The 11,074-nt window shown below is 43.2% G+C and overlaps 1 protein-coding gene and 1 long non-coding RNA gene across 2 annotated transcripts; both read right to left on the minus strand.

The window, feature by feature from the left end:
- Positions 1-5,202: 5,202 nt before the first annotated feature.
- On the minus strand, positions 5,203-9,233 carry LOC138637128 (uncharacterized). Its single transcript, XM_069725608.1, has 5 exons — positions 9,182-9,233; positions 8,422-8,646; positions 6,710-6,812; positions 5,476-5,617; positions 5,203-5,322 (listed from the first exon to the last, which is right to left on the minus strand). The coding sequence occupies exons 1-5, from the start codon at positions 9,231-9,233 to the stop codon at positions 5,203-5,205; spliced, it is 642 nt and encodes a 213-aa protein (XP_069581709.1).
- An 824-nt stretch (positions 9,234-10,057) lies between these two features.
- Positions 10,058-10,598, minus strand: LOC138637137 (uncharacterized). The gene is made up of 3 exons (XR_011312343.1): positions 10,546-10,598; positions 10,359-10,402; positions 10,058-10,165 (listed from the first exon to the last, which is right to left on the minus strand). It is a non-coding gene; the product is annotated as an uncharacterized lncRNA (long non-coding RNA).
- Between the last annotated feature and the right edge of the window lie 476 nt (positions 10,599-11,074).

Consider the following 11,074-nt stretch of genomic DNA (forward strand, 5'->3'; position numbering starts at 1 on the left):
CCGTCCTGCCAAACGTGATGGAGGGAGGAGTGACGGAGAGGTGGAGGGACAGGATTCTATAAATAGAAGAACACAGAAGAAACCAACAATTTACTGTTTAGTTCTATTTAAAGAACATTTAATAAGTCATCTTCATATACTGAAACTACCTAATATTACAGAGAGAAACCAACATGAACAGAACCAGAACCAGAGATGGAGAACATCTGTTAATAGATCCAGAGGTGGAGAACATCTGTCAACAGAACCAGAGGTGGAGAACATCTGTCAGCAGAGCCAGAGGTGGAGAACATCTGTTAATAGATCCAGAGGTGGAGAGCATCTGTCAACAGAACCAGAGGTGGAGAACATCTGTTAACAGATCCAGAGGTGGAGAACATCTGTCAACAGAACCAGAGGTGGAGAACATCTGTTAACAGATCCAGAGGTGGAGAACATCTGTCAACAGAACCACAGGTGGAGAACATCTGTTAACAGATCCAGAGGTAGAGAAAATCGTTTAACATAACCAGAAGTGGAGAACATCTGTTGACAGAACCAGATACAGAGGTGTAGAACATCTGTTAACATAACCTGAACCAGAGGTGGAAAACATCTGTTAACATAACCTGAACCAGAGGTTGAGAACATGTCAACAGAACAAGAGGTGGAAAACATCTGTTAACAGAGCCAGATCCAGAGGTAGAGAACATCTGTTAACAGAACCACAGGTGGAGAATATGTGTTGAAGTAACCCTGAACAGGAGGTCGAGAACATCATTTGAAGTAACCTGAAAAGAGGTGGAGAACATCTGTTAACAGATCCACAGGTGGAGAACATCTGTTAACATAACCTGAACCAGAGGTGGAAAACATCTGTTAACATAACCTGAACCAGAGGTTGAGAACATGTCAACAGAACCAGAGTGGAGAGCTTCTATTAACAGAACCAGAAGTGGAGAAAATCTGTTATCAGAACAACAAGTGGAGAACATCTATTAAAAGATCCAGAAGTGTAGAACATCGTTTAACATAACCAGAGGTGGAGAACATCTGTTGACAGAACCAGATCCAGAGGTGGAGAACATCTGTTAACATAACCTGAACCAGAGGTTGAGAACATGTCAACAGAACCAGAGGTGGGGAACTTCTGTTAACAGAACCAAAGGTGGAGAACATCTGTCAACAGAACCACATATGGAGAAAATCTTTTCAAAGAACCTGAACCAGAGGTGGAGAACATCTGTTAACAGAACCAGAGGTGGAGAACATCTGTTAACAAAACCAGAGTTGGAGAACATCTGTTAACAGATCCAGAGGTGGAGAACATCTGCTAACAGAACCTGAACCAGAGGTAGAGAATATCTGTTAACGGATCCATAGGTGTAAAACATCTGTTAAAATAACCAGAGGTGGAGAACATCTGTTGACAGACCAGAGGTGGAAAACATCTGTTAACAGAACCAGATCCAGAAGTGGAGACCATCTGTTAACAGAACTAAAGGTGGAGAACATCTGTTAACAGAACCAGATCCAGAGGTCTGGAACATCTGTTGACAGAACCTTAACCAGAGGTGGAGAACATCTGTTAACAGAATCAGAGGGGGAGAACATCTGTTAACAGATCCAGATGTGGAGAAAATCTTTTCACAGAACCTGAACCAGAGGTGGAGAACATCTGTTAGCAGAACCAGATCCAGAGGTGGAGAAAATCTGTTAACAGAACCTGAGCGGGAGAACATCTGTTAAAAGATCCAGAGGTGGAGAACATCTGCCAAGAGAACCAGATCCAGAGGTGGAGAAAATCTGTTAACAGATCCAGAGGTGGAGAACATCTGTTAAAAGATCCAGAGGTGGAGAACATCTGCCAAGAGAATCAGATCCAGAGGTGGAGAACATCTGTTAACAGAACCTGAACCACAGCTGGAGAACATCTGTTAACAGATCCAAAGGTGGAGAACATCTGCTAACAGAACCTGAACCAGAGGTGGAGAAAATCTGTCAAAATAACTAGAGGTGGCGAACATCTGTTAACAGATCCAAAGGTGGAGAACATCTGCCAACAGAACCTGAACAAGAGGTGGAGAAAATCTGTTAAAATAACTAGAGGTGGAGAACATCTGTTAACAGTTCCAGAGGTGGAGAACATGTCAACAGATCCAGAGGTGGAGAACAGCTGTTAACAGAAACAGAGGTGGAGAACATCTGTTAACAGAACCTTAACTATAGGTGGAGGAAATCCTTTAATAGATCCAGAGGTGGAGAACATCTGTCTCCACCAGTTTGTCCAGATGTTACTTTTACATACAAATCTTTTCTTCTAAATTTTTTACCCTGCAGAGTTTCCAAGTGATTCATATTTTATCCAAATTAAATGAAACCAGAATTAATTGTCAAGACGAATGTACCTCAAACATTAAAGAACATTAAATTATAAACTTCATTAATCCTCCTTGTTTCTGTATTAGATAAAAGTCTACAGTGTAGACATAACATAACAGTATTTTTTTTTAAAAGAATACATTTGTGTAAATTAAAGACAATAAATTATTTAGTTAATAAATTTATTTATTTCACTTTATTAATCCCTGAGGGGAAATGTCTTCACTACAGCAGGGGGGGCTCTCAGGGGGGAGATGCTGCAACAGGCTGCCACTAGCGCGGCACCAGGTAACCTGATCTGAGGTGCATGTTTTTGGATAAAATTACATTACACAACTTAAGTCAACATATTACAGGATGATTCGCTTCACATAAAATAAACATTACATTACAACACTGAAATCATTCTGTATAAATGAGACACTTCGTAGCTTAAAAACGACGACAAATTTCATAGTTTAACAATACATTCAACATCTTATTCCTCCTATCTCATCACTAAAGCACACATTACAAAACGGGCTCATTGTTGTTTAACATGACAAGAACATTAAAGAACATAAACCATAAGAAGCTGAAACTTCTGAGTCAACAGTAATATGAAAAGTAAGCTCCTCCCACCTCCACACATCCAACCAATCACTGCATGAAGATTACTGGTTTCTAAAAGTTACAGAAGTGGTTAAAAACATGAACTAGTTCAAGATGCTTCTTGTGCTTCTTCTACATTAAAGTGATGCAACATGTCTGCTTCACGTGTGTAGCTTTGAATAAACGTGTGGTTATGTATCATATGAATGAATCGGCTGATTAATGTCAATAATTTAGAGTTTAAAAATTTAAATAAATTATAAATTGACAGATAAATCTGAATTATCTACCCATAATATCAGTCTGAATGGAGAGCAGTGTGTTAGAGTCCTGTCAGCTGATTGGTTGGTGTCACGGAGGGAGTTTCTTAAATCAATCTCTATTTAAAACAGGATCTCAACATATTTTCCTCTGAAGTCACACTGAATGCTTAGTTTTCACTCTCGTCCACTGGGCAGAGTGAGAGACGTCTACTTGACAATAGAGACAGATAGAGCTATTTTAAATCAGTGTCCTTGACTGGAAATAGTAATCCTCTATCAGTGGGGGTGTGTGTGGGGGGGGGTGATAAATCTCTGTGGTGAGCTGTACTATGAACAGATCGCACGTTCATTCTAATGTGCAGCAGCTGCAAGACACACCTTCAGGAGTTCAGGACACAACTGGGTTTTAAAAAACTTTCCTCAGCTCCTCCCAGACTGACCTCAGCTCCTCCCAGAACTAACCTCAGCTCCTCCCAGAATCAACCTCAGCTCCTCCCAGAATCAACCTCAGCTCCTCCCAGAACTGACCTCAGCTCCTCCCAGAATCAACCTTAGCTCCTCCCAGAACTAACCTCAGCTCCTCCCAGAATCAACCTGAGCTCCTCCCAGAACTGACCTCAGCTCCTCCCAGATTGACCTCAGCTCCTCCCAGAACTAACCTCAACTCCTCCCAGAATCAACCTCAGCTCCTCCCAGAATCAACCGCAGGTCCTCCCAGAACTGACCTCAGCTCCTCCCAGATTGACTTCAGCTCCTCCCAGAACTAACCTCAGCTCCTCCCAGAATCAACCTCAGCTCCTCCCAGAACTGACCTCAGCTCCTCCCACATTGACCTCAGCTCCTCCCAGAACTAACCTCAACTCCTCCCAGAATCAACCTCAGCTCCTCCCAGAATCAACCTCAGCTCCTCCCAGAATCAACCTCAGGTCCTCCCAGAACTGACCTCAGCTCCTCCCAGATTGACTTCAGCTCCTCCCAGAACTAACCTCAGCTCCTTCCAGATTGACCTCAGCTGCTTGTTGAACTGACCTTAGCTCCTCCCAGAACTGACCTCAGCTCCTCCCAGACTGACCTCAGCTCCTCCCAGAACTGACCTCAGGTCCTCCTGCAGCTGTATGTCTACTGCTTTCATTATAATCTATATTTTCAAAAAAAATGTAAACCTGAAGATTAGAACGAACACATAAATTAGGAAATGTTTGTTTCATCAAACTTTACAACGTAAAAATTAAAGTAGCAGCAGCAGCAAGTGGACTTTCTGTACAGACTTGTTCTGCTCACATTATATTACCTGTTCTCAGGTAAAAGGATGTGACATCATGTTTCTGATGTGGGTCATAAATAAAACTGGATCAGAGTGATGACAGGCTCCAACAGTGAGGTGCAGCGATGCTAGAGTTTGTAGTGATGAAACATTAATAATTTAAAACACAGTGACATAATTACTTACTAAAAGTCAACGTGAGAATCAGCTGCAGATTACAGAGTAAACCTGTCTCACTGTTTCAGTCTGATGTTATTTCCACCTCCATCTGCTCTCGTACTCCATCCGTCCACCAGGTGTCCTCAGACTCCTCCTCCTGATGACAGTCATCTGACTCCCACACCCACCTCACCTATTTAAAATTTCCCAATCACACCCTGTGTATTAATAGCTGCGGCATAGGTCAGAACATCATGTGTGGTTCAGGTTGTAATAACTGTATTTTAACAAGGTAACTCCCGGTTCAACGCTGGACTTTCAGGGTTGTGACGGAGGTTTTCTTCATAAATCACCATGTTACCTTCCACTGTATAATTTAACAATAACAATATACAGCAAACATACTTACAAATACTTTAATTAAACAAAGAAGGAGATTACAATTCTGACCACGACTATAAAACAATAGTTTCCATAAACTCAGTTTTTACAAAGATTCATACTGATAGTCTTCATACATGCTCCCTTCAGGTGGTGAATAAACAGATCATTTTTTATATCTCTTCAGGAATGTGCAGCCTTGTCCTGGATTGCCGTGTGGATCTTTCTCAGGTTCTGTCGGACTCTGACGAACTCCATCAGCTGGGCATCTCCTTGGAGCTCCTCGTCCTGCTGCTTCTCCCTCTGACAGAAACAGAAACGCAGGAGTGACTCGTGGACCCTGACAGCTATTGAAGCTATATTTTTCATGTTTTGTTCATTTAACAAGTCTCATTTGAATAAAGAGATTAAAATCATTGCTGAACATCAGAAAAAGTTTTAAACTCAATGAATTACCTGAAACTGTTTCTGCTGCCGTCTGAGCAGGACATCCTGCAGAGGACTCCGACCCTGTCCTTCCTCGTCCCGGTCGCTCTGCACCTTCTTCCTCCTCTCCAGAACCTGCTGAAGCTCTGACCTGCTGCTCAGCGCCAGACCTCTTAAAGCGCAGCCGATATGATGGAGACGTCAGAGGACAACGCAAAGCAAAAAAAATACACCGATACATTTATCACAGATGCTGGCTTTTGAACTGAGCTGATATCAAGCTGGATGGTCCCTCTCCTCTTTAACCTGGAGGATGCAGCGTCCATGATTTCCAAACAGAATCTCAGATTGTGATCCATCAGACCTCAGGACAGTTGTCCACTTCACCTCAGTCCATCTTCAATGATCTCGGTCCAGAGAAGGCGGCGGTGTTTCTGGATCATGTTTCTATCTGGTTTCTTCTTTGGAGAGTTTTAACCTGCATTTGTGGACGCAGCGATGAACTGTGTTCACAGACGATGGTTTTCACAAGTGTTCCTGAGCCCATGCAGTGATTTCCACTCCAGAATAGTGTGTTTTTAATGCAGTGCTGCCTGAGGGCCCGAAGATCACCACCATCCAATATTGGTTTCCAGCCTTGTCCCTTGTGTTCAGAGATTTCTCCAGATTCTCTGAATCTTTTAATGATATTATGAACCGTAGATAACGGTGATGACAAATTATAAAACTAAACCGATTAAGCTGAGGATACTAACAAAAACACTTGGAATTCCCAGTGTTTTGTATTAAGTGACATTCAGATGAGATCACGAGATGCTAGATAATGTTTAAATTCTGGTAAACACTAAGCCCTGTTTGCATGTTGTAAACTGTGTGATCAGACTGACACAACACGGAGAGCCAGAGCTTTCACTAGAACAATGTGAGGTATCACAACAAGCCAGTGAAGCTGCTGGGTCAGTCCTCTTCATGCAGTGCAGTATCACTTTACAGAGCTGCATGCTTCCAGAGGCCTGAAGGACTGAAGGACTGAAGGACTGCAGCAGCATGGAGAGACGGTGTTTGATTGCAGGTCTGTGAGAGTAACAACGAGACTCTCTCATGTATTCTTAATGAGAGCTGTTCAGTAGAACGAGAGAGGACGGCGGCGGCAGCAGGTGGATGTTAATGACCCACTCAGACAAAATACATTCAATCAGATTATCAAGAAAGGAATGATGTCTGTTTATACTTAAATCATTTGAGTATCGTGGTCTGTACCTACTTCTTGTGAGCTAGCAGCAGCTCCTTGTGAAGCTCGTTGTGAGTCCTGGTAGTTTTGACAGGGTTTGAATGACCTGAAGAGGCTTCAGCTTTGACTCCGTTATCTGACACAGAAATCACAATAAAGAAACGTGTAAAAAAAAATCATGAAAGAACCGACAGAGAAGAATTTTAGCTGAATGAAGAAACTGTGTCACACTACTCATCATGTTTTAAACAGGATACCTCTGTTATTGAAGGGCTGCAATCACAGACTGGATATAAAAGAGTTCGTAGCTTCAGGTCTGAAAAATGGTTCTGATCCAGAAGTGTCTTCAGCTGCAATACCAGCGAGTGCCACTAGAGGTCGGCTCCAAAAAGCCTCCGGCTCCATAGACTCCCATTCAACTTCTCTCATCAAATCCAAAGTGAATAAAATGTGTCCATCAGTTATCTCGGTGTTGTTAGCTAAAGTCACTCCTTCTTATTAGTTTTCTGGAGGTCCATCTGAAAATAATCCCTCATTCATTAGAAAAGAAGATTCAAGAAGACCTGTTTTTGGGGGCGTGTCTGTTTGATTGACAGGCCTGTGGTGCAGTCAGGTTACAGCTATCGGTATGTGGGACGTAGTATCGTCAGGTTTCCAATCAGATCAGTCAGGTCCATGGTTGCTGCTTGTCTCCAACTAGTAGCTCACCATCTGCTTTTGAATAGCTCGCTGAAGTGTCAAACAACATGCAGTGTTTACCACAAAAATACTTTATTTTGGTGGGTCGTCCAGGTATATTTCAGATCCACTTCAGCATTTTTCATATATTTATTTGTTAACCTGTCTGAGAAACCAACACTAACAATGCGACGGATTCATGAGTGGATGATCTCCCCTCACTTCCTCCACCTGTGTCTTCAGCACCATGTCAGTGCAGCAGAGGTGGAGCTCCGCCCAAAGTGAGAAACACAGAGATCAGAGGACAGCAACACAGTAGAGACTCTCACACAGAGCTGCAAATAAACAGTGCTCAGAAATTAGGTAATTAACATAAATACAATACTTTCAGCTGGACCGCAACAGAGGGGCGGAGCTATAAAGAAAGTGTGTCACTGAGTGAGTGAGAGATCAAAGTTACACACACAGGTGGCTGAATGCAGCAACTTTTCAAATTAAAAGACTGAATGGATAACACATGCATGTGAACTACAGATGGAGCGAAAGGAAGTGATGTTGAAATGTAGACAGATAGAAAATATAACAATGTTATTACTTCCTCTACTTGTCCTAATTTTATTATGACAGTTGTGAGCTTCATTTATAGAAAACATAAAGAAATGCATACAGAAAATAACATGCACATGCTGTTGAATTGAAACTGCTCTGATACAAAATGTGTATGTTGAGTATCAGTTTGTTATTGTTCAAACAAAAGAAGCTGATTCAGCTGGTTTGGGTGGAGCTCAGCTATGTGGATAAATGTTATTAAACATGAGGAGCTCTCAGATACTTTCATTTTGTCGAAGTAGATCTGAGAGCTACTTTAAAAAAGTTGAAGACCGGTGATCTGGAGCATAAAAAAAAAACTCTTCTAAAAATAAAGCAGGCATTTAAATATATGATGTTCAACATAGATGTTTTCTAATCCGGTCTGCGGAAATAAAGATATTAAAGAAGTGTTACAGAGGTGTTGTTGTGTTTTCAGAGAACTGTAGTTGTGTTGTGACCGTACACGTTGAACTAACCTCTTCTGGAGCTGCTCCTCTGTGAGTGAGCGTTTGTCGCCCTGCCTCTGGAGGCCAGCTGAATCTCCACCTGAGTGTGGTTGTTGTTGGACAGTGACCCAGTGAGGGACATGGTGGACCGAGGGTTGAACGGCGGGGTGGGAGACAGAAGAGGGGCAGCAGAGGTGGATCTCAGTGCATTAACAGGCCTGATGGAGGATGTGCAGCTAGAGAGGAGCTCCGCCTCTGGCTGTAAACAGAAGGTGGTGACAGAGTCAGAGGGAGACTGAAATCAGAGAGCAGAGATACAGTAGAGTGGAAACAGATAGCTGAAGCACACATGTATTATTGATGCTATCAGTTAGTAGAAACACATAAACGGGGGTGATAAGAAATGTTAAAGTGACACAGATTCAATTAAAAAAAACTACCAACCTGCTCACTGAACTAGAAAAGATGAGAGACGATGTAGAAGTAGAACATATAGAAACTGATGAAAGGTTTGTTCTATAACTAGAGTCTGAAAACTAAAACACAAATTCAGTTTACATGAAACTACAACCAGCTCTGAAGTTACTCTCTTTAAGACATGAAGAAATATTCAACAGCATGAAGATTTAATGTAAAACATGATACACACACTACTAGAATTAAACATGATGCAGACACAATGCAGCTCTGCTAATAGTAATGCAGTAATCTGTGGTAATTTGAAGCCGTGTGACAGCAGCTCTGATATTTCATATCTACAGTAAAGCCGAAACAGTTATGCAGAACCTACCTGAGTGGTTCTGGTCCTTCATGAGCGGCTGCGGTCTGCAAACATTAGCCATCGTGTGGAGCTGACAGACAGTGATACGGCTCAGCGTGGTGACACATGAGAGCCCTGAGCAGCGCTGCCCGCACTACCTGTTCACGACCTGTTCAACTACCTGTCCAGTCCTCACAACCTGTTCACGACTTGTTCACCACCTGTTCACTACCTGTTCACCATCTGTTCACCACCTGTTCACCACCTGTTTACTATATGTTCACCACCTGTTCACCACCTGTTTACAATCTGTTCACTACCTGTTCACCACCTGTCCAGTCCTCACGACCTGTTCACGACTTGTTCACCACCTGTTCACTACCTGTTCACCACCTGTTCACTATCTGTTCACCATCTGTTCACCACCTGTTCACTATATGTTCACCACCTGTTTACAATCTGTTCACTACCTGTTCACCACCTGTCCAGTCCTCACGACCTGTTCAATACCTGTTCACAACTTGTTCACTACCTGTTCACTACCTGTCCAGTCCTCACAACCTGTTCACGACCTGTTCATGACCTGTCCAGTCCTCACTACCTGTTCACCACCTGTTCACCACCTGTTCACTACCTGTTCACCACCTTTTCACTACCTGTTCACCATCTGTTCACCACCTGTTCACCACCTGTTTACTATATGTTCACCACCTGTTTACAATCTGTTCATTACCTGTTCACCACCTGTTCACTATCTGTTCACTACCTGTCCAGTCCTCACGACCTGTTCACAACCTGTTCATGACCTGTCCAGTCTTCACTATCTGTTCACTACCTGTTCACTACATGTTCACTACCTGTCCAGTCCTCACGACCTGTTCATGACCTGTCCAGTCCTCACCACCTGTTTACCACCTGTTCACCACCTGTTCACTACCTGTTCACCACCTTTTCACTACCTGTTCACCATCTGTTCACCACCTGTTCACCACCTGTTTACTATATGTTCACCACCTGTTTACAATCTGTTCATTACCTGTTCACCACCTGTTCACTATCTGTTCACTACCTGTCCAGTCCTCACGACCTGTTCACAACCTGTTCATGACCTGTCCAGTCTTCACTATCTGTTCACTACCTGTTCACTACATGTTCACTACCTGTCCAGTCCTCACGACCTGTTCATGACCTGTCCAGTCCTCACCACCTGTTTACCACCTGTTCACCACCTGTTCACTACCTGTTCACTACCTGTTCAACTACCTGTCCAGTCCTCACGACCTGTTCACTCCCTGTTCACCACTTGTTCACTACCTGTTCACTACCTGTCCAGTCCTCACGACCTGTTCACGACCTGTTCATGACCTTTCCAGTCCTCACTATCTGTTCACCACCTGTTCACTACCTGTTCACCACCTGTTCACCACCTGTTCACCACCTGTTTACTATATGTTCACTATCTGTTCACTACCTGTTCACTACCTGTCCAGTCCTCACGACCTGTTCACGACCTGTTCACAACCTGTCCATGACCTGTCCAGTCTTCACTATCTGTTCACTACCTGTTCACTACATGTTCACTACCTGTTCACTACCTGTCCAGTCCTCACGACCTGTTCATGATCTGTCCAGTCCTCACCACCTGTTCACCACCTGTTCACTACCTGTTCAACTACCTGTCCAGTCCTCACGACCTGTTCACTCCCTGTTCACCACTTGTTCACTACCTGTTCACTACCTGTCCAGTCCTCACGACCTGTTCACGACCTGTTCATGACCTGTCCAGTCCTCACTATTTGTTCACCACCTGTTCACCACCTGTTTACTATATGTTTACTACCTGTCCACTACCTGTTCACTACCTGTCCAGTCCACAATTCCTGTTCACTACCTGTCCAGTCCTCACTACCTGTAGGTAGTGTG

Source organism: Brachyistius frenatus, unplaced genomic scaffold (genome assembly GCF_029030835.1).
Source record: "Brachyistius frenatus isolate BFR_SWC_R1_liver_20210118 unplaced genomic scaffold, ASM2903083v1 Contig_434, whole genome shotgun sequence".
Lineage (NCBI taxonomy): Eukaryota > Metazoa > Chordata > Actinopteri > Embiotocidae > Brachyistius > Brachyistius frenatus.